At 39.6% G+C, this 25,536-nt stretch overlaps 2 protein-coding genes across 5 annotated transcripts in view; one reads left to right on the plus strand and one right to left on the minus strand.

Annotated features, from left to right (window-relative positions):
• Window positions 1-9,899, plus strand: part of trit1 (tRNA isopentenyltransferase 1) — a 59,988-nt gene extending 50,089 nt beyond the window's left edge. Inside the window, exon 12 of one of the 3 annotated variants that reach the window (XM_061882666.1) lies at window positions 9,378-9,899. The gene's annotated coding sequence lies outside the window, so the exon portion shown is untranslated. The remainder of the gene's footprint in view (window positions 1-9,377) is intronic. The other 2 variants (XM_061882670.1, XM_061882664.1) reach the window with 2 other exon arrangements.
• fam49al (family with sequence similarity 49 member A, like) overlaps window positions 9,418-25,536 on the minus strand; it is a 35,707-nt gene continuing 19,588 nt past the window's right edge. For both annotated transcript variants that reach the window (XM_061882672.1, XM_061882673.1), the window contains 7 exons: window positions 18,169-18,305; window positions 18,028-18,105; window positions 15,072-15,188; window positions 10,587-10,666; window positions 10,378-10,504; window positions 10,223-10,293; window positions 9,418-10,002 (listed from right to left, as the gene is read on the minus strand). In XM_061882672.1, the coding sequence (XP_061738656.1) occupies window positions 9,939-10,002; window positions 10,223-10,293; window positions 10,378-10,504; window positions 10,587-10,666; window positions 15,072-15,188; window positions 18,028-18,105; window positions 18,169-18,305 (674 nt within the window). In that variant the 3' untranslated portion in view covers window positions 9,418-9,938. The remainder of the gene's footprint in view (window positions 10,003-10,222; window positions 10,294-10,377; window positions 10,505-10,586; window positions 10,667-15,071; window positions 15,189-18,027; window positions 18,106-18,168; window positions 18,306-25,536) is intronic.

A 25,536-nucleotide genomic window follows, 5' to 3' on the forward strand; every position in this document is an offset into this window, starting at 1 on the left:
ATAAGTATTTGGTCAAGCATTCAAAGCTCTCACTGATGGAAGGAGGTTTTGGCTCCAAATCTCACGATACATGGCCCCATTCATTCTTTCCTTAACACGGATCAATCGTCCTGTCCCCTTAGCAGAAAAACAGCCCCAAAGCTTGATGTTTCCACCCCCATGCTTCACAGTAGGTATGGTGTTCTTGGGATGCAACTCAGTATTCTTCTTCCTCCAAACACAAGGAGTTGAGTTTATACCAAAAAGTTCTATTTTGGTTTCATCTGACCACATGACATTCTCCCAATCCTCTGCTGTATCATCCATGTGCTCTCTGGCAAACTTCAGGCGGGCCTGGACATGCAGTGGCTTAAGCAGGGGGACACGTCTGGCACTGCAGGATTTGATTCCCTGTCGGTGTAGTGTGTTACTGATGGTAACCTTTGTTACCACATGACATTCTCCCAATCCTCTGCTGTATCATCCATGTATCCATTTTGCTATAAACTCAACTCCTCGTGTTTGGAGGAAGAAGAATACTGAGTTGCATCCCAAGAACACCATACCTACTGTGAAGCATGGGGGTGGAAACATCATGCTTTGGGGCTGTTTTTCTGCTAAGGGGACAGGACGATTGATCCGTGTTAAGGAAAGAATGAATGGGGCCATGTTGTCATGATCCGTAGTCTGGATCATGTTTAGTTTAGTTATTTTCTGTTAGTTTGGACTCCCTTTGTTGTTTGTGTACCTTTTGTGAGTCAGTTTGGTCACCATGGTAACATATTAATTTCACCTGCTGAGGGTTCCAGACGCACCCCTGTTTTTGTTAATTACTTCCTTATTTAAGCCTGCCTTGTCCCGTCAGTCGGTCTTGGTCCCTTGTTTGCGGTATGCAACTGTTTCGTTGGTAATTACTAGGTTTCTTGTTACCTGATCCTGTGATAGTGTTAGCATTAGCTTCTGTGCTTTCGCCACGCGTTTCTTTTCGTCTGTTTTTGTACCAGTGTTTTGTTATTAAATCATTCTTACCTTTTAGTTGTTGTCCGGAGTGTCTATGTTTGCGTTGGAGGAACGATCCCGCATGAAAATGCGACCCCCACGTGACACATGTATCGTGAGATTTGGAACTGTGAGAGATAGAATGTGAAAAAAAAAATCCAGGAATTCACATCGTAGGATTTTTTAAGAATTTATTTGTAAATGATGGTGGAAAATAAGTATTTGGTCAAGCATTCAAAGCTCTCACTGATGGAAGGAGGTTTTGGCTCCAAATCTCACGATACATGGCCCCATTCATTCTTTCCTTAACACGGATCAATCGTCCTGTCCCCTTAGCAGAAAAACAGCCCCAAAGCATGATGTTTCCACCCCCATGCTTCACAGTAGGTATGGTGTTCTTGGGATGCAACTCAGTATTCTTCTTCCTCCAAACACCACCAGTTGAGTTTATACCAAAAAGTTCTATTTTGGTTTCATCTGACCACATGATATTCTCCCAATCCTCTGCTGTATCATCCATGTGCTCTCTGGCAAACTTCAGGCGGGCCTGGACATGCAGTGGCTTAAGCAGGGGGACACGTCTGGCACTGCAGGATTTGATTCCCTGTCGGTGTAGTGTGTTACTGATGGTAACCTTTGTTACCACATGACATTCTCCCAATCCTCTGCTGTATCATCCATGTATCCATTTTGCTATAAACTCAACTCCTCGTGTTTGGAGGAAGAAGAATACTGAGTTGCATCCCAAGAACACCATACCTACTGTGAAGCATGGGGGTGGAAACATCATGCTTTGGGGCTGTTTTTCTGCTAAGGGGACAGGACGATTGATCCGTGTTAAGGAAAGAATGAATGGGGCCATGTTGTCATGATCCGTAGTCTGGATCATGTTTAGTTTAGTTATTTTCTGTTAGTTTGGACTCCCTTTGTTGTTTGTGTACCTTTTGTGAGTCAGTTTGGTCACCATGGTAACATATTAATTTCACCTGCTGAGGGTTCCAGACGCACACCTGTTTTTGTTAATTACTTCCTTATTTAAGCCTGCCTTGTCCCGTCAGTCGGTCTTGGTCCCTTGTTTGCGGTATGCAACTGTTTCGTTGGTAATTACTAGGTTTCTTGTTACCTGATCCTGTGCTAGTGTTAGCATTAGCTTCTGTGCTTTCGCCACGCGTTTCTTTTCGTCTGTTTTTGTACCAGTGTTTTGTTATTAAATCATTCTTACCTTTTAGTTGTTGTCCGGAGTGTCTATGTTTGCGTTGGAGGAACGATCCCGCATTAAAATGCGACCCCCACGTGACACATGTGTCGTGAGATTTGGAACTGTGAGAGACAGAATGTGAAAAAAAAAATCCAGGAATTCACATCGTAGGATTTTTTAAGAATTTATTTGGAAATGATGGTGGAAAATAAATATTTGGTCAAGCATTCAAAGCTCTCACTGATGGAAGGAGGTTTTGGCTCCAAATCTCACGATACATGGCCCCATTCATTCTTTCCTTAACACGGATCAATCGTCCTGTCCCCTTAGCAGAAAAACAGCCCCAAAGCATGATGTTTCCACCTCCATGCTTCACAGTAGGTATGGTGTTCTTGGGATGCAACTCAGTATTCTTCTTCCTCCAAACACCACCAGTTGAGTTTATACCAAAAAGTTCTATTTTGGTTTCATCTGACCACATGATATTCTCCCAATCCTCTGCTGTATCATCCATGTGCTCTCTGGCAAACTTCAGACGGGCCTGGACATGCAGTGGCTTAAGCAGGGGGACACGTCTGGCACTGCAGGATTTGATTCCCTGTCAGTGTAGTGTGTTACTGATGGTAACCTTTGTTACCACATGACATTCTCCCAATCCTCTGCTGTATCATCCATGTATCCATTTTGCTATAAACTCAACTCCTCGTGTTTGAAGAAAGAAGAATACTGAGTTGCATCCCAAGAACACCACACCTACTGTGAAGCATGGGGGTGGAAACATCATACTTTGGGGCTGTTTTTCTGCTAAGGGGACAGGACGATTGATCCGTGTTAAGGAAAGAATGAATGGGGCCATGTATCGCGAGATTTGGAACTGTGAGAGACAGAATGTGAAAAAAAAAATCCAGGAATTCACATCGTAGGATTTTTTAAGAATTTATTTGTAAATGATGGTGGAAAATAAGTATTTGGTCAAGCATTCAAAGCTCTCACTGATGGAAGGAGGTTTTGGCTCCAAATCTCACGATACAAGCGGTAGAAAAATGGATGGATGGATGCAAATAGATGTTGGTAGTGGTACCAAAGTATTAGTAGCAGGACTAGTCTAAGCAGATGTGTTTGGCATTTGATGGCTTTTGCTCCATTTCTTACTGCGCCACCCATTTGATGAAGTCATGTGACATGAAAGTTTAGTGTTGGTTCCAATTCATATGTATGAATATGTTTAGTCGTACTACTTCTTGTAGTGTACTGCTGTGTTGTTATTATTATTACAATATGTTGTTGGAGTCCTCATGAGAGTAAACATGAGTCCAATAGCAGAGCAGTGTGACCTTGGTTGGCCTCCACTTAAGCAAACATAACAACATCCTCCTGCTAGCTGCCAGCACCTCTTGTGTGCAACAACAACAGCAGGAAGGAGGTCATCTCATGCTTGTTCTAATAGTGCCAGTTATTATGTACTAACAGTAATGCGGCCATAGAAGCATACTTGCCAACCTTGAGACCGCTGATTTCAAGAGGTGGGGGGCGTGGTTAAGAGGAGCGTACATTTACAGCCAATTCACCAACTTGAGTGTTTCATATATATATATATATATATATATATATATATATATATATATTAGGGGTGGGCAAATTAATGCGTTAATTACGCGTTAACTCATCAATCTATTAACGCCGACAATTATTTTATCGCACATTTGCGTATGTTGTTTACATGCTTTTATTTTGTTAACGCCTTTTCTTAACAAGATGGCGTCGCCCGGCGTGGAGGGGCTCTTGGTAAAGATGGAACATTTGGCAAAAATACCAGACAATTCTGCAAATGTCATGGCTGGCTTACAGCGTGGTCACTCCGGGATCACTTACGACCGCCAGACAATTCTGGATGTGGATAGATCGGGCCGTTTTGGACTGAATGAGGCGTGCTTGCTAGACCGGCTAGCTAGCATGGGAATACTTTGCCGGCTACATCCAGCGGCCTGTGAAGCAGCGGAGTATATGTGTTGTCTGTCTATTTATGAATAATGCAGACCAGGAGTGTTGGCTGAGTTCTTAACGTTTGCTTTCAGAGTGTGCATATCACAACATACAAGATGCCGTCATGGCGACACAACCTATACCGGGCTACCGCGCATGCTCGTCACTCCTGTTGCATGCTGGGTAGGGTAGTTCTTTTTTTCCCTGGCTCATAACATCACAATATAGTACCATGTATATGATGCCTTCAGTTTATCAAAGCACCAAGCAAAATTCCCATCATATCAATTCCTAGATATGGTCATAATTATTTTAAGTGCACTACGCAGAATAAACACAACATTATTAATATTGCTACTACGGATAATTTGATCCAAAATTCCCTAAAACAGCCCACTACCTATAATATAGGCTTTTTAAACATAAGATCCCTGATAAAAAAAATGTTTCTGCTGTTACCTCAGAAATTGCCTGTTCAGATGTTATGATTGTGGCTCAGAGATTTGTATGTAGATTATATTTATTTTCCATAACAAACAGGATAACTTAAATACCCTGGCAGTGGCAATAAGCTTAAATGTTTGTATTTACATTTTTGGAGTTGATTTTCATCAAATATGCTATTTAACTGCTACTGTTTAACAAGGACTGATTTAAATTGTGTTTGCACAACAAATGTTTTGGCGCTTTTGTTCATGTGGGAGAATATTCCAATAAAGGTGCACTACACACTACTTTTGAATTCATTATTGGGCTTTGCGTATACAATGCAGTTAATCGCAATTAATCGGAGAAAAAGTGCGATTAACTTCGATTAAGATTTTTAATCGTTGCCCAGCCCTAATATATATATATATATATATGTGTATATATATATATATATATATATATATGTGTATATATATATATATATATATATATATATATATGTATGAAATACTTATATTTCAGTGAATTCTAGCTATATTATTTATTGTATTATATACATAAATAAAAGAAATAGTTGAATTTCAGACGGCACTTATCAAATACACAGTAATAAAAACACAGTTGTTCTACTAACCGTACTGTGCTTGCTGGTTACTAAAAAACAACAACAACACTTACCTTTCACTATTTGAGTAACGTCACTTCCGATTCTCCAGAAGTTGGCGCCAGTATGTGCTTTGCCCTGCCGTCTCTCGCTGTCAGCTCTGTTCGTTTTTGCGTCTATTTTCATCTCTGTCAGCTCACTGCTTGTGTATGACCGCCAAACACTGTTGGATCTTTGCCCCTTTTCCACTGATATGATCAACTTTGATGTTGGTTTTTCGACGTCCCAGTCAACTTTTTCATCTGGCCGAATTCCTGCCTTCCTTTCCCGCCTCGTGGCTCCTCCCCCCGCCACCTGCAGGCTGTGTGTGGGGCCCCACCTGGATTAGCTGCGCCTTTGGACGTGCTGGCCCCCGCCACCTTCTGATATGACGTCATCACATCATTGCTCTGATATGACATCATCACATCATTTTTCTGATATGATGTCATCACATCATTGTTCTGATATGACGTCATCACATCTTTGCTCTGATATGACATCATCACATCATTACAATTATAAGACGTCATCACATCATTGTTCTGACGTCATCACATCATTGTTCGGACGTCATCACATCATTGTTCTGATATGACGTCATCACATCTTTGCTCTGATATGACATCATCACATCATTGTTCTGATATGACGTCATCACATCATTGTTCTGATATGACGTCATCACATCATTGCTCTGATATGACGTCATCACATCATTACAATTATAAGACGTCATCACATCATTGTTCTGACGTCATCACATCATTGTTCTGACGTCATCACATCATTGTTCTGACGTCATCACATCATTGTTCTGACGTCATCACATCATTGTTCTGATATGACGTCATCACATCTTTGCTCTGATATGACATCATCACGTCATTGTTTTGATATGACGTCATCACATCATTGTTCTGATATGACGTCATCACATCTTTGCTCTGATATGACATCATCACATCATTGTTCTGATATGACGTCATCACATCATTGTTCTGATATGACGTCATCACATCATTGCTCTGATATGACGTCATCACATCATTACAATTATAAGACGTCATCACATCATTGTTCTGATATGACGTCATCACATCATTACAATTATAAGACGTCATCACATCATTGTTCTGATATGACGTCATCACATCATTGTTCTGATATGTCATCACGTCATTGTTTTGATATGACGTCATCACATCATTGTTCTGATATGTCATCACGTCATTGTTCTGATATGATGTCACTACATCATTGCTCTGATATGACGTCATCACATTAATGCAGTTATATGACATCAGCACATCATTGTTTTGATATGACGTCACTACATCATTGTTCTGATATGACGTCATCACATCATTGCAATCATATGACGTCAGCACATCATTGTTTTGATATGACGTCATCACATCATTGTTCTGATATGTCATCACATCATTGTTTTGATATGTCATCACGTCATTGTTCTGATATGACGTCATCACATTGTTCTGATATGACGTCACTACATCATTGCTCTGATATGACGTCATCACATCATTGTTTTGATATGACGTCATCACATCATTGCTCTGATATGACGTCATCACATCATTACAATTATAAGACGTCATCACATCATTGTTCTGATATGACGTCATCACATCATTGTTCTGATATGATGTCATCACGTCATTGTTCTGATATGACGTCATCACATCATTGTTCTGATATGATGTCATCACGTCATTGTTCTGATATGACGTCATCACATCATTGTTCTGATATGATGTTACTACATCATTGCTCTGATATGACGTCATCACATTAATGCAATTATATGACGTCAGCACATCATTGTTTTGATATGACGTCATCACATCATTTTTCTGATATGAAGTCATCAAGATCATTGTGCTAATGTGACATCATCACATCATTGTTCTGATATGACATCACATCATTGCAATTATATGACATCAGCACATCATTGTTCTGGTATGACGTCATTGCATCGTTGCTCTGCTATGACGTCACCGCATGATTGACACAGTGGACGTAGGAGATGTACGTCACAGTAGAGAACTTGTGTGTACTTTGCATTGAAGAACTACTTCTTGTTTCCACAAATATGTTGTAGAATGTAAAAAAAAGGTACTTTTAAAAGCATCCTGAACATGAAACAACTTCCTGATAGTTTTCTATTGCAGGCCTGACGTAAAGCTGGCTTTGCCTGCCCTCTGGTGGCGAGAAAGGTGCATCAGCACTTTGCTCATCAGGGATGACAGGATTATGTTTTGTTTGACAAAAAAATCTTTAAAGTCTCTAAAATATTAATTCATTGAAAATTTACTGCACTATATTTGGTATTCATAATTATTTTTTTTTAAATTAAAATTTACAAAAATATTAACATATTTTTTGAATAGCTCATCTATTTAATGAATTCAATTTAAATATCACACTTTACATATTTAGTAAAGTTTCTTTGAAAAGAAAAATGTCTTCATACTTTATTGAATGTCAATTGACCGCATGTATATTTCTTACATTTATAAAAGGCCCCGAGGGGAAAAACAAGCGGTGGTGTGTGTGTGTGTACCCAATTGTCTTTGGTGTGATGGTGTAATGTTTTTGTAGACTGAGGCCGATCTAAAAAAGTTTGAAACCTGATGTCGTTGAGAAGGGAGGGAGGTCAAAAGCGTCCATCATTGAGGTGTCCTCGGGGGTGTTTTTCACAACAGCCTGGTCCTAGCGTCAAGGCCATTTGAGGGGGTCAAATCGTAGATCATGATGTTTGTTTTTCGCGAACAGACAAAACAATGGCTTGTCTGTTCTTAGTCCATGCTGGCTCTCTCAAATTCAATTAAATCTTCCTTTTTCAGCAAAGTTCTCCATGATGTGATCCATCTTGCGATTTAGCTCAGAAATGGCCACAGTCTGTGGTCCCACAGCCCTGCCCAAACCTTCCTTTGGGCTCCTTGAGTGGCTGCCATCGTCTTACGAATTTGACGATACACCAGAGCAATGCCCAGCCCAATCAGCACGGTTCCAAATAGGTAGATGTCTTCCACGCCCTCAATGGAAAGGTCTGAGAGGCACATGATTCTCCATGAGTTCCAGGAGTCTCTCACGTACCCCGCAGTAATGGTTCCATCGAGGCAGCCAGGCTCCCCCAAACCGCTTTTCCTCGTCGAAAAGACTTTGTCAATTGCATCGGGGTCGGGAACCTTTTTGGCTGAGAGAGCCATGAAAGCCAAATATTTTCAAATGTAATTCCGTGAGAGCCGTACAATATTTCATAACACTGAATACAACTAAATGTGTGCCTTTTTTTAAGTAGGACCAACATTTTTACAGTATAATAAATCTCTTATTCTTATTAATAACATTGTTATTCTGAAGTTAACCAATAATAAATAAAATACGTCTAATAAACAGCTGCTGAAGAAAACGGATTGATGGATTAAGATGCATGAGAATGTTTTATATTCTGAATGTTATCTTTAACAATCATTACCAGCGGAATTATTCATGACTTATCGCAGGGGTGCCCATTACGTCGATCGCGAGCTACCAGTCGACCGCGGGGGGTGTGTCAGTCGATCTCCAGCCAGGCTTTTAAAAAAAATAGACCTAAAAATGAGTGATCATCAATCTTCACCAAGACGTCACTTAAATGACATTCACGGTACCGGAGGGTCTTGTGAGATGACGCTGGCTGCTGCAAGATCATTATTATGAAAATATGACCGAGAGGAAGGTGAGAAACACTTTTTATTTCAACAGACTCTCGCGCCGTACCTTCCGTCAAAACTCTAAAGGCCGACTGCACATTTCCTATCTTCACAATAAAAGCCCTGCTTCATGCTGCCTGCGCTAACTAAATACAGAGTCTCGGAAAACTGGCGTGCACAAGCGATCCCTCAGAAAGCTGGCGTGCACATCACTTGTGCACGCCAGCTTTCCGAGACTCTTATTTTGTTAGCGCAGGCAGCATGAAGCAGGGCTTTTATTGTGAAGATAGGAAATGTGCAGTCGGCCTTTAGAGTTTTGACGGAAGGGACGGCGCGAAAGTCTGTTGAAATAAAAAGTGTTTCTCGCCTTCCTCTCTGTCATTTTTTCATAATAATGTACCACTTTTGTTTGATGTTACAGTAATGTGCTGTGAAAACAACAACATCAGATGTGACGTGTAGAAGAACCGGCAGGCAGCTTCGTCGCCCTGATTTGACCATCAAAATAAAAAAGGGTACTGGTTTTCGTTTCACATTAACACACCGTAAAAAGGACTGTGGATTTTACGCTACTAAAATGTCACTTCATACTCCAAAATTTGGCGTAGAAATAAAAGTTGTACCATTTTTCAAACCACTCCAAAAACACTGTGTGGATTTTACCGTGAAATCCTTTTTTTTTTTTTTTTTACTGTAAAATCTATAGATATTTTTTACAGTGTACAGGAGTCAGTGCAGATAAAGGACTTGGCTTCAATTCCAGCCTAATATTAAAGCCTCCTCTTACTTGTCTATTTATTTTCACCTTTAGTTTGTTTGATATATATCTTTATTTTCTGGCGTCTATTTTCTTACTTTACAAAACAAGAGACAAGAGAATGTTGGACGGCTGACAATAAATAGAATTATTTTTCCTCTGGGTACAATGGTCACGTATTTTGTAAACAAACCGCAGTGTTTCTTCTTCTTCTCCTTCTTCTCCTCATTGCAGCAGCGCCCGGATCTGTTTGGAGGTGCTGTCATCATTTAGATGTCGTGTGGTGTACCTAAAGTGCAATAACAGTAACATCAACAGCAGGTTTATACCTCACCTGTTGCTTCAGCAACAATAATCACACTTTGTTCCTGCAGACTCCTGTGGAAACATTTGTTGTTTTAAAGAAGTCAATTCTTGCTTTACTCTAAACTTGTGTTTAGCAAGAAAACTTCCTTGGACGTTCACTCCTCTTTTCTTGCTGCTGGACAACAAATGTGAGACACACACACCTCAGAGCGTTGAGAAGTCCTTCCACACTGTTGGATGGTTGCTCCTTCAGCACCTTGATGCAGCCCTTCATCTACACACACACACACACACACACACACATCAGCAGCAGCTTCTTCACAACAATGTGAGTCAAAATATTCAGCAGAAGACCAACGTCGATTTTGGAGGTCTTGGCGAAGGCCCCGACCGGGTGGACGTGGTCGTAGAGGATGATGACGCCCACCATCACCCTCATGCAGAACAACATGGTGTCCGTGTTGGTGAAGCGACATCTGTACTCCCTGAAGACGACACAAAGCTCGCATAAAACGAGGTGAGGAAAGGAAAGGAGGTTGTTTTTTGATGTTTGAGTGTGTTACTCACGGAGTCTCCAGCATGACGCGGCACACACACGCCATGGTGCTCAGGCAGTCTGTGGTGTCCTCGATGGGCAGCGTCTTGTTCTGCACACAACACTCACCATTACATCATTACATCATTACATCACTTATATCAACACTCACCATTACATCATTACATCACTTATATCAACACTCACCATTACATCATTACAACACTTCTATCAACACTCACCATTACATCATTACATCACTTATATAAACACTCACCATTACATCATTACATCACTTATATCAACACTCACCATTACATCATTACATCACTTATATCAACACTCACCATTACATCATTACATCACTTATATCAACACTCACCATTACATCATTACATCACTTATATTAACACTCACCATTACATCATTACATCACTTATATCAACACTCACCATTACATCATTACAACATATTAACACTCACCATTACATCATTACAACATATTAACACTCACCATTACATCATTACATCACTTATATCAACACTCACCATTACATCATTACAACATAACACTCACCATTACATCATTACAACATATTAACACTCACATTACATCATTACATCACTTATATCAACACTCACCATTACATCATTACATCACTTATATCAACACTCACCATTACATCATTACATCACTTATATCAACACTCACCATTACATCATTACAACATTTATATCAACACTCACCATTACATCATTAAAACATTACATCATTACAACATATTAACACTCACCATTACATCATTACAACACTTATATCAACACTCACCATTAAAACATTACAACACTTATATCAACACTCACCATTACATCATTACAACATATTAACACTCACCATTACATCACTACAACACTTATATCAACACTCACCATTAAAACATTACGACACTTATATCAACACTCACCATTACATCATTAAAACATTACATCATTACAACATATTAACACTCACCATTACATCATTACAACACTTATATCAACACTCACATTACATCATTACAACACTTATATCAACACTCACATTACATCACTACAACACTTATATCAACACTCACCATTACATCATTACAACACTTATATCAACACTCACCATTACATCATTACATCACTTATATCAACACTCACCATTACATCATTACATCACTTATATCAACACTCACCATTACATCATTACAACACTTATATCAACACTCACCATTACATCATTACAACACTTATATCAACACTCACCATTACATCATTACATCACTTATATCAACACTCACCATTACATCATTACATCACTTATATCAACACTCACCATTACATCATTACAACACTTATATCAACACTCACCATTAAAACATTACGACACTTATATCAACACTCACCATTACATCATTAAAACATTACATCATTACAACATATTAACACTCACCATTACATCATTAAAACATTACATCATTACAACATATCAACACTCACCATTACATCATTACATCACTTATATCAACACTCACCATTACATCATTACAACACTTATATCAACACTCACCATTAAAACATTACGACACTTATATCAACACTCACCATTACATCATTAAAACATTACATCATTACAACATATTAACACTCACCATTACATCATTACAACACTTATATCAACACTCACATTACATCATTACAACACTTATATCAACACTCACATTACATCACTACAACACTTATATCAACACTCACCATTACATCATTACAACACTTATATCAACACTCACCATTACATCATTACATCACTTATATCAACACTCACCATTACATCATTACATCACTTATATCAACACTCACCATTACATCATTACAACACTTATATCAACACTCACCATTACATCATTACAACATTTATATCAACACTCACCATTACATCATTAAAACATTACATCATTACAACATATTAACACTCACCATTACATCATTACAACACTTATATCAACACTCACCATTAAAACATTACAACACTTATATCAACACTCACCATTACATCATTACAACATATTAACACTCACCATTACATCACTACAACACTTATATCAACACTCACCATTACATCATTAAAACATTACATCATTACAACATATTAACACTCACCATTACAAGATAACACTCACCATTACATCATTACAACATATCAACACTCACCATTACATCATTACAACATATTAACACTCACCATTACAAGATAACACTCACCATTACATCATTACAACATATCAACACTCACCATTACATCATTACAACATATTAACACTCACCATTACATCATTACAACATATCAACACTCACCATTACATCATTACAACATATCAACACTCACCATTACATCATTACAACATATTAACACTCACCATTACATCATTACAACACTTATATCAACACTCACCATTACATCATTACAACACTTATATCAACACTCACAACTCGTGATTCCAACAACTTTGTAAAAATAATGTTTCAAACTAATTATCCCAATAAAAAGTGAAGACAAATGTTGTAATGTTGTTCAAAAGCCCCAACAGAACTCACAAGGAGACATTTAAATAGTTGGTCTCGTCAAACGCTACACACATTTCACATTTTTGTAAAAATGTCAACATTGTAAAAGTAATGTTTAGAAAGAAGTATTCCAATAAAAAGGGGACAAACATTTGCTAGTACTTAGTGGTGTCTACTGTGATTGTTAGAAAGTCACCACAAGCATTTCAAGTGCTCAGCTGGTCAAACTCTGCAGTGTTACTCACATTTCAAATTAATATGTCAACACACATTCTAGAAAAACAACAATTTCATAAGACTCAAGCATTTCTGTCATTGTAGAAAAGATGAACACAACTCCCCACAAAAGGGAAGAAAGTGCAACTGAATATCTGATTATTATTACTGGAGTATTATCACATTTCAAATGGTTTCAAAACTATGTCAATATTCTACGGACTTTGTCAAATGTATGTTTAAAAGCCATCATTCCAATAAAGATGGAAGGAAAACAACCATGTTGTCATTGTTAAGGATCACTAACACGTTTCACCACAAGGGGGAGACAAAATGCCTCTGAATAGCTCATAAAATGTAATACTACACAGTAGTAGTCATTCTCAGACTGTAGTACTGGTACTACTAGTGGTACTAGTGGTGTTGGTACTACAAGTGGTACCAATACTACACAGTAGTCATTCTCAGACTGTGGTACTGGTACTACTAGTGGTACTAGTGGTGTTGGTACTACTAGTGGTACCAATACTACACAGTAGTCATTCTCAGACTGTAGTACTGGTACTACTAGTGGTACTCGTGGTGTTGGTACTACAAGTGGTACCAATACTAAATAGTGGTCATTCTCAGACTGTAGTACTGGTACTACTAGTGGTACTCGTGGTGTTGGTACTACAAGTGATACCAATACTACACAGTAGTCATTCTCAGACTGTAGTACTGGTACTACTAGTGGTACTAGTGGTGTTGGTACTACTAGTGGTACCAATACTAAATAGTGGTCATTTTCAGACTGTCGTACCACTACTAAATAGTAGTCATTGTCAGACTGTGGTATTGGTACTACTAGTGGTACGTGGGCACTGTGGAGTGGTACGCCAAATAGTCACCTCATTAAATCTTCTAATGCAACAATTTTAGTTTCCTGAATTCAAACACAATGTCACTGTTCAAACCCTGTGATGTTTCAATATACCTGCTAAATAAAACCCAGAACTTGTTTTTAATGAATACTTAGGTCTACTACACTACTGTATTTAATGTTGTCATGATGGTGGTACTTAATGAATACTTGCGACTACTACACTACTGTATTTAATGTTGTCATTATGTTGGTATTTAATGAATACTTAGGTGTACTACACTACTGTATTTAATGTTGTCATGATGGTGGTACTTAATGAATACGTAGGTCTACTACACTACTGTATTTAATGTTGTCATGATGGTGATACTTAATGAATACTTAGGTCTACTACACTACTGTATTTAATGTTGTCATCATGGTGGTACTTAATGAATACTTAGGTCTACTACACTACTGTATTTAATGTTGTCATGATGGTGGTACTTAATGAATACTTAGGTCTACTACACTACTGTATTTAATGTTGTCATTATGGTGGTACTTAATGAATACTTAGGTCTACTACACTACTGTATTTAATGTTGTCATGATGGTGGTACTTAATGAATACTTAGGTCTACTACACTACTGTATTTAATGTTGTCATGATGGTGGTACTTGGTGAACAAAGTTTGAGAACCACAACTATACAGTCTTAGACTTATTACTGGAATATTATCACAATACCAAATGCTTAGACAAATATGTCCATATTCTACAAAAATTGTACCATTAATGAAGAGGACTAATAATTCCCATTAAATGACACAAGAAGAATATATTTGGTATTCATCAACACTATTACCTCTGACACAAACTTGGTGGTGGCGTTGCTGAGGGTCTTCAACATGGGCGTGGCCTCAGCGTAGAACAGCGACATGCGATTGGCCATCTCGTTGTTGACCTCGTTTTCTGCTTCCAGCTGCCAAACAATCCCAACACAACTTCAACACAACAGCAAAGGACAGCCACGGGAAAATGAGAGGTAGGTCCCACACCTCACATTTATGCAGGTCCCACACCTCACATTTATGTAGGTTTATGTAGGTCCCACACCTCACATTTATGCAGGTTTATGTAGGTCCCACACCTCACATTTATGTAGGTTTATGTAGGTCCCACACCTCACATTTATGTAGGTTTATGTAGGTCCCACACCTCACATTTATGCAGGTTTATGTAGGTCCCACACCTCACATTTATGTAGGTCCCACACCTCACATTTATGTAGGTTTATGTAGGTCCCACACCTCACATTTATGTAGGTCCCACACCTCACATTTATGTAGCTTTATGTAGGTCCCACACCTCACATTTATGTAGGTTTATGTAGGTCCCACACCTCACATTTATGTAGGTCCCACACCTCACATTTATGTAGGTTTATGTAGGTCCCACACCTCACATTTATGTAGGTCCCACACCTCACATTTATGTAGGTCCCACACCTCACATTTATGTAGGTCCCACACCTCACATTTATGTAGGTCCCACACCTCACATTTATGTAGGTCCCACACCTCACATTTATGTAGGTTTATGTAGGTCCCACACCTCACATTTATGTAGGTCCCACACCTCACATTTATGTAGGTCCCACACCTCACATTTATGTAGGTCCCACACCTCACATTTATGTAGGTCCCACACCTCACATTTATGTAGGTCCCACACCTCACATTTATGTAGGTCCCACACCTCACATTTATGTAGGTTTATGTAGGTCCCACACCTCACATTTATGCAGGTTTATGTAGGTCCCACACCTCACATTTATGTAGGTTTATGTAGGTCCCACACCTCACATTTAGGTAGGTCCCACACCTCACATTTATGTAGGTTTATGTAGGTCCCACACCTCACATTTATGTAGGTTTATGTAGGTCCCACACCTCACATGTATGTAGGTCCCACACCTCACATTTATGTAGGTCCCACACCTCACATTTATGTAGGTCCCACACCTCACATTAATTAGGTCCCACACCTCACATTTATGTAGGTTTATGTAGGTCCCACACCTCACATTTATGTAGGTCCCACACCTCACATTTATGTAGGTCCCACACCTCACATTTATGTAGGTCCCACACCTCACATTTATGTAGGTTCCACACCTCACATTTATGTAGGTTTATGTAGGTCCCACACCTCACATTTATGTAGGTTCCACACCTCACATTTATGTAGGTTTATGTAGGTCCCACACTTCACATTTATGTAGGTTTATGTAGGTCCCACACCTCACATTTATGTAGGTCCCACACCTCACATTTATGTAGGTCCCACACCTCACATTTATGTAGGTCCCACACCTCACATTTATGTAGGTCCCACACCTCACATTTATGTAGGTCCCACACTTCACATTTATGTAGGTTTATGTAGGTCCCACACCTCACATTTATGTGGGTTTATGTAGGTCCCACACCTCACATTTATGTAAGTTTATGTAGGTCCCACACCTCACATTTATGTAGGTTTATGTAGGTCCCACACCTCACATTTATGTGGGTTTATGTAGGTCCCACACCTCACATTTATGTAAGTTTATGTAGGTCCCACACCTCACATTTATGTAGGTTTATGTAGGTCCCACACCTCACATTTATGTAGGTTTATGTAGGTCCCACACCTCACATTTATGTAGGTTTATGTAGGTCCCACACCTCACATTTATGTAGGTCCCACACCTCACATTTATGTAGGTCCCACACCTCACATTTATGTAAGTTTATGTAGGTCCCACACTTCACATTTATGTAGGTTTATTCAGGTCCCACACCTCACATTTATGTAGGTCCCACACCTCACATTTATGTAGGTCCCACACCTCACATGTATGTAGGTCCCACACCTCACATTTATGTAGGTCCCACACCTCACATTTATGTAAGTTTATGTAGGTCCCACACTTCACATTTATGTAGGTTTATTCAGGTCCCACACCTCACATTTATGTAGGTCCCACACCTCACATGTATGTAGGTCCCACACCTCACATTTATGTAGGTCCCACACCTCACATTTATGTAGGTTTATGTAGGTCCCACACTTTAAATTTATGTAGGTTTATGCAGGTCCCACACCTCACATTTATGTAGGTTTATGCAGGTCCCACACTTCACATTTATGTAGGTCCCACACCTCACATTTATGCAGGTCCCACACCTCACATTTATGTAGGTCCCACACCTCACATTTATGTCATGTCATATTGATATTTGATTGACTGCAGGCTTTTTTGTGAACTTCCCAAACATCTTGTTTGATCCAATTATTGATCTTTGTACACAAATGTAGTTTGGTTATGTATGGCAGTCTAACAGCTATTCCCAACACAATCAACACTTCTGTCAACACACCTCCAGGCCAGGTTGCAGTTTGTGTGTATATTAAAACCACAACATGAAGCCTGATAAGTCAAATGAAGTGAGGGTGACTTCTGTCAACACACCTCTTACCGATCAAACTGGGACTTAAGTGTGTGTTCCCACTAAAACTAGGAAGCACATCAAGTCTACTCCTACGGTTCAGGAGGTCAGGAACGTGACGGGATGGTGACTTCTGTCAACACACCTCTTACCGATCAAACTGGGACTTATGTGTGTGTTCCCACAAGAACTAGGAAGCACATCAAGTCTACTCCTACGGTTCAGGAGGTCAGGAACGTGACGGGATGGTGACTTGTGTGGACACAGCGATCAAACTGGACTAGGCCGCATGTGCTTGCGGAGTACATGCGGGTCAGGTGTGTCTACCTGCTGGTTGTTGAGGCGGTTCCTGCTGATGGTCCTTCTGTAGTAGCTGAAGTCGTTCTGGATGGCAGGATTGGTCATCTAAACACAGACGTGAGCGTCAGCTGACATGTGACACCAGACAGCGTCTTGTTGTTCCTCGACCTTGAGTTCGTCAAAGCTGAGCGTGAAGTGCAGGATCTCAGCAAACTGCTTGGCCAGGGCCTGCTCTCGCTCCAGGTGCTGCATGGGGGCGTAGGGGGGGCTGGTCAGCGCCTCCAGCAGGCTGCGCAGGGCGTTCTCTGCAGGGCCACAACAGGGAATCAGCTCCAAAAAGACAGGATTTGGTGGAGTTAGAAAGCGTGAACGCCGCATCAGGTCTCATGAGTCACACACCGTTGTGTCATCCTGTCCTGGCCATTAAAAATGCATCGGGGCCTTCTATAAATACAAAGTGTTTCATCTAAAGGGCCCCTCCTGCTGAGGGCTTAGACAACAAGCAGCCATGATGGCTGAGGGCCACTTTAAATACTGTCGACTTCTTAACATCATCTAGCCCCAACCATCAAAGGCCACTAGACGGGTTTGAAGCTCCTTGGTAGGTAAGACCTTGACTTCTTTATGGGCAGGAGAGCTAGGTAGGTATAGCTAAAACAGGTAGCTAGGTAGGCTAAATCGACAGGTAGGTAGTGATTTGTAGGTAAGTGGCCACAGACTGTAGCTAGCTCAAAAGGTTGTAAGGTAAATAGATAACTCGGCAATAGCTAGCTTGATCAATAGCCAGCTGAGTCGAAAATAAGTTGCTAGTTAGGACTTTAGGGAAATAAATATTTAGGGAGGTAAATAGCTAACAAGAGAGGTTGGTAAATAGCTCGCTTGATAGATAGCTAGTATCGTAAATAGGTAAGTTCCTTGTTAGGTCTGTAGGGAAATAAATATTTAGGGAGGTAAATAGCTAACTCTGCAATAGCTAGCTTGATAAATAGGCAAGTGAGTCGATACTAAATTGCTTGTTAAGACTTAAGGGAAATAAATATTTAGGTAGGTAAATAGCTAACAAGACAGTTTGGTAAATAGCTAGCCAAATAGGTAGCTAGTATAGTAAATAGGTAAGTTGCTTGTTAGGTCTGTAGGGAAATAAATATTTAGGGAGGTAAATAGCTAACAAGAGAGGTTGGTAAATAGCTCGCTTGATAGATAGCTAGTATCGTAAATAGGTAAGTTCCTTGTTAGGTCTGTAGGGAAATAAATATTTAGGGAGGTAAATAGCTAACTCTGCAATAGCTAGCTTGATAAATAGGCAGGTGAGTCGATACTAAATTGCTTGTTAAGACTTAAGGGAATTAAATATTTAGGTAGGTAAATAGCTAACAAGACAGTTTGGTAAATAGCTAGCCAAATAGATAGCTAGTATAGTAAATAGGTAAGTTGCTTGTTAGGTCTGTAGGGAAATAAATATTTAGGGAGGTAAATAGCTAACAAGAGAGGTTGGTAAATAGCTAGCCAAATAGATAGCTAGTATCGTAAATAGGTAAGTTGCTTGTTAGGTCTGTAGGGAAATAAATATTTAGGGAGGTAAATAGCTAACAAGACAGTTTGGTAAATAGCTAGCTAAGTAGATAGCTAGTATAGTAAATAGGTAAGTTGCTTGTTAGGTTTGTAGGGAACAAAATATTCAGGAAAGTTACAGCTAATGTAGTAAATAGGTAAGTTGCTCGTTACGTCTGAAGGGAAATAAACCAGGAAGAAGGTAAATAGCTAACTCATAAGGCAGTGACTCTTTGGGGACCACACGATTTGATTCTTGTGGGTAACTATTCAATTCAGAGTCCTTTCTTGATTCAAAATGGCTAAATCGGGAGGAAAGTAAATAGCTAGCTTGATACTGTAGAAAGCTAGGAGAGTAAATAAATAAGTTGCTGGTTAGGTTTGTAGGAAGACAAACAGGTAAGAAGGTCAATTGCTGATTAGACAGGTAGGGAAATAGCTAGCTTGATAGATGGCCCGAAAATGACATTTGTAAGTTGCTAGTTATGTTTTTTTTAGAGAAATAGATGGGTAGGAAGTGAAATAGTTAACTCAGCAGGTAGGTAAATAACAGGCTTGAAAATCTACATGGCTAAATTAGTTGCTAGTTAGGTCTGTAGAGGAATAATAGGTAAATCGCTACGTTGGTAATAAGGAGCATAATTAGGTATGATTCTTGTTAAGTCTGGAGGTAACTAAAGAAATAGGTGGGAGAGTAACGTCTAGATAGATGTATATAACATTAAATAGGGAAATAGCCAGCTAGATACAGTAGGTGGGTAAATAACCAGCTAACTAGATGGGTAGGAGGGTAACTAGGTAGGTAGGGAGGTAAGTAACGGCTAGATAGATATATATGACATTAAATAGGGAAATAGAAAGCGAGATAGGTGGGTAACTAGCCAGCTAACTAGATGGGTAGGAGGGTAACTAGCTAGTTAGGTAGGTAAGTAATGGTCTGCAAGCTACATAGGTAAGATGTTAAATAGGTACAGTAGGTGGCTATAGGTCCGGTTTAGGAAGCAGGCAAATGTTTGATAGGTTGGCTAAGCAATTATCCTGCTGGATGAAATGAATAAATAGATGTACAGTAGAAGAGCACAATATAGACATAATCATAGAATACATATATAATAATAATAACAATGATAATAATAATACATTGACATCAATTATTGGTGAGTGGGAACAGAATGTTCACATTATTAGTAGGCCGACTCCATCCTTCTTCTCTCTCGCTCACTGTTACTGTAGCAACGTGTGTGTGTGTGTGTGTGTGTGTGTGTGTGTGTGTGTGTGTGTGTGTGTGAGTGAGAGAGAGACACGCCAGCAACAAGGTGAGTATGCACATAAAACATGGTTGCTCATGTCTGAACTAAACACGACACCTTTGTCTTTCCAATAAATGTTCAACGTCTTAATATTGTTCAAGTAGTAAGTTTCTTTAAAGGCTGGGTGGGCGTTTCTCACCTGGGCCGACTGTCATGTCCTACTTAACCCCACTTCACCTCTACAAATACCAGCACTCATGTCAACACACACACGCACGCACGCACGCACGCACACACACACACTACTGGAGATACTATACACACACACACACACACACACTTACACACTACTGTATATACTATACACACACACACACTACTGGAGATACTATACACACACACCCACTTACACACTACTGGAGATACTATACACACACACACACTACAGGAGATACTATACATACACACACACTTACACACTACTGGAGATACTATACACACACACACACTTACACACTACTGGAGATACTATATACACACACACACACACACTTACACACACACAAACTTACACACTACTGGAGATACTATACACACACACACACACACACACACTTACACACTACTGGATATACTATACACACACACACACACACACTTACACACTACTGGAGATACTATACACACACACACACTTACACACTACTGGAGATACTATACACACACACACACTTACACACTACTGGAGATACTATACACACACACACACTTACACACTACTGGAGATACTATACACACACACACACACACACACTACTGGAGACACTATACACACACACAAACACACACACTTACACACTACTGGAGATACTATACACACACACACTTAAACACTACTGGAGATACTATACACACACACTTACACACTACTGGAGATACTATACACACACACACTTACACACTACTGGAGATACTATACACACACACTTACACACTACTGGAGATACTATACACACACACACTTACACACACACAAACTTACACACTACTGGAGATACTATACACACACACACACACACACACACACACTTACACACTACTGGATATACTATACACACACACACACTTACACACTACTGGAGATACTATACACACACACACACTTACACACACACAAACTTACACACTACTGGAGATACTATACACACACACACACACACACACACTTACACACTACTGGATATACTATACACACACACACACTTACACACTACTGGAGATACTATACACACACACACACTTACACACTACTGGAGATACTATACACACACACACACACACTACGGGAGATACTATACACACACTTACACACTACTGGAGATACTATACACACACACACACAAACACACACACTTACACACTACAGGAGATACTATACACACACACACTTACACACTACTGGAGATACTATACACACACACACTTACACACTACGGGAGATACTATACACACACACACACACACACACTTACACACTACTGGAGATACTATACACACACACACACACTTACACACTACTGCATATACTATACACACACACACACTTACACACAACTGGATATACTATACACTTACACACTACTGGATATACTATACACTTACACACTACTGGAGATACTATACACACACACACTTACACACTACTGGATATACTATACACACACACACACTTACACACTACTGGAGATACTATACACACACACACACACACACACTTACACACTACTGGAGATACTATACACACACACACTTACACACTACTGGAGATACTATATACACACACACACACACTTACACACTACTGGAGATACTATACACACACACACTTACACACTACTGGAGATACTATACACACACACACACACTTACACACTACAGGAGATACTATACACACACACACTTACACACTACTGGAGATACTATACACACACACACTTACACGCTACTGGAGATACTATACACACACACACTAACACGCTACTGGAGATACTATACACACACACACTTACACGCTACTGGAGATACTATACGCACACACACTTACACACTACTGGATATACTATACACACACACTTACACACTACTGGAGATACTATACACACACACACTTACACACTACTGGAGATACTATACACACACACACACACACTTACACACTACAGGAGATACTATACACACACACACTTACACACTACTGGAGATACTATACACACACACACTTACACGCTACTGGAGATACTATACACACACACACTTACACGCTACTGGAGATACTATACACACACACACTTACACGCTACTGGAGATACTATACACACACACACTTACACACTACTGGATATACTATACACACACACACACTTACACGCTACTGGATATACTATACACACACACACTTACACACTACTTGATATACTATACACACACACACACTTACACGCTACTGGATATACTATACACACACACACACTTACACACTACTGGAGATACTATACACACACACACTTACACGCTACTGGAGATACTATACACACACACACACTTACACACTACTGGAGATACTATACACACACACACACTTACACACTACTGGAGATACTATACACACACACACACTTACACGCTACTGGAGATACTATACACACACACACTTACACGCTACTGGAGATACTATACACACACACACTTACACGCTACTGGAGATACTATACACACACACACTTACACGCTACTGGAGATACTATACACACACACACTTACACACTACTGGATATACTATACACACACACACACTTACACACTACTGGATATACTATACACACACACACACTTACACACTACTGGATATACTATACACACACACACACACTTACACACTACTGGAGATACTATACACACACACACACACTTACACACTACTGGAGATACTATACACACACACACACTTACACGCTACTGGATATACTATACACACACACACACACTTACACACTACAGGAGATACTATACACACACACACTTACACACTACTGGAGATACTATACACACACACACTTACACACTACTGGAGATACTATACACACACACTTACACACTACTGGATATACTATACACACACACACTTACACACTACTGGAGATACTATACACACACACACACACACTACAGGAGATACTATACACACACACACTTACACACTACTGGAGATACTATACACACACACACACACTTACACACTACTGGATATACTATATACACACACACACTTACACACTACTGGAGATACTATACACACACACACTTACACACTACTGGAGATACTATACACACACACACTTACACACTACTGGATATACTATACACACACACACTTACACACTACTGGAGATACTATACACACACACACACACTACTGGATATACTATACACACACACACTTACACACTACTGGAGATAATATACACTCACACACTTACACACTACTGGAGATACTATACACACACACTTACACACTACTGGAGATACTATACACACACACACTTACACACTACAGGAGATACTATACACACACACACTTACACACTACTGGAGATACTATACACACACACACACTTACACACTACTGGATATACTATACACACACACTTACACACTACTGGAGATACTATACACACACACTTACACACTTACACACTACTGGAGATACTATACACACACACACACACACACACACTTACACACTACTGCATATACTACACACTTACACACACTTACACACTACTGGATATATTATACACTTACACACTACTGGAGATACTATACACACACACACACTTACACACTACTGGATATACTATACACACACACACACTTACACACTACTGGAGATACTATACACACACACACACACACAAACACACACACTTACACACTACAGGAGATACTATACACACACACACTTACACACTACTGGAGATACTATACACACACACACTTACACACTACGGGAGATACTATACACACACACACACACACACACAAACACACACACTTACACACTACTGGAGATACTATACACACACACACACACACACTTACACACTACTGCATATACTATACACTTACACACTTACACACTACTGGATATATTATACACTTACACACTACTGGATATATTATACACTTACACACTACTGGAGATACTATACACACACACACACTTACACACTACTGGATATACTATACACACACACACACTTACACACTACTGGAGATACTATACACACACACACACACACAAACACACACACTTACACACTACAGGAGATACTATACACACACACACTTACACACTACTGGAGATACTATACACACACACACACTTACACACTACGGGAGATACTATACACACACACACACACACACACACAAACACACACACTTACACACTACTGGAGATACTATACACACACACACACACACACTTACACACTACTGCATATACTATACACTTACACACACTTACACACTACTGGATATATTATACACTTACACACTACTGGAGATACTATACACACACACACTTACACACTACTGGATATACTATACACACACACACACACACACACACTTACACACTACTGGAGATACTACACACACACACACACACACTTAC

This window comes from Nerophis ophidion, linkage group LG21 (assembly GCF_033978795.1).
Source record: "Nerophis ophidion isolate RoL-2023_Sa linkage group LG21, RoL_Noph_v1.0, whole genome shotgun sequence".
In the NCBI taxonomy this organism is placed as follows: domain Eukaryota; kingdom Metazoa; phylum Chordata; class Actinopteri; order Syngnathiformes; family Syngnathidae; genus Nerophis; species Nerophis ophidion.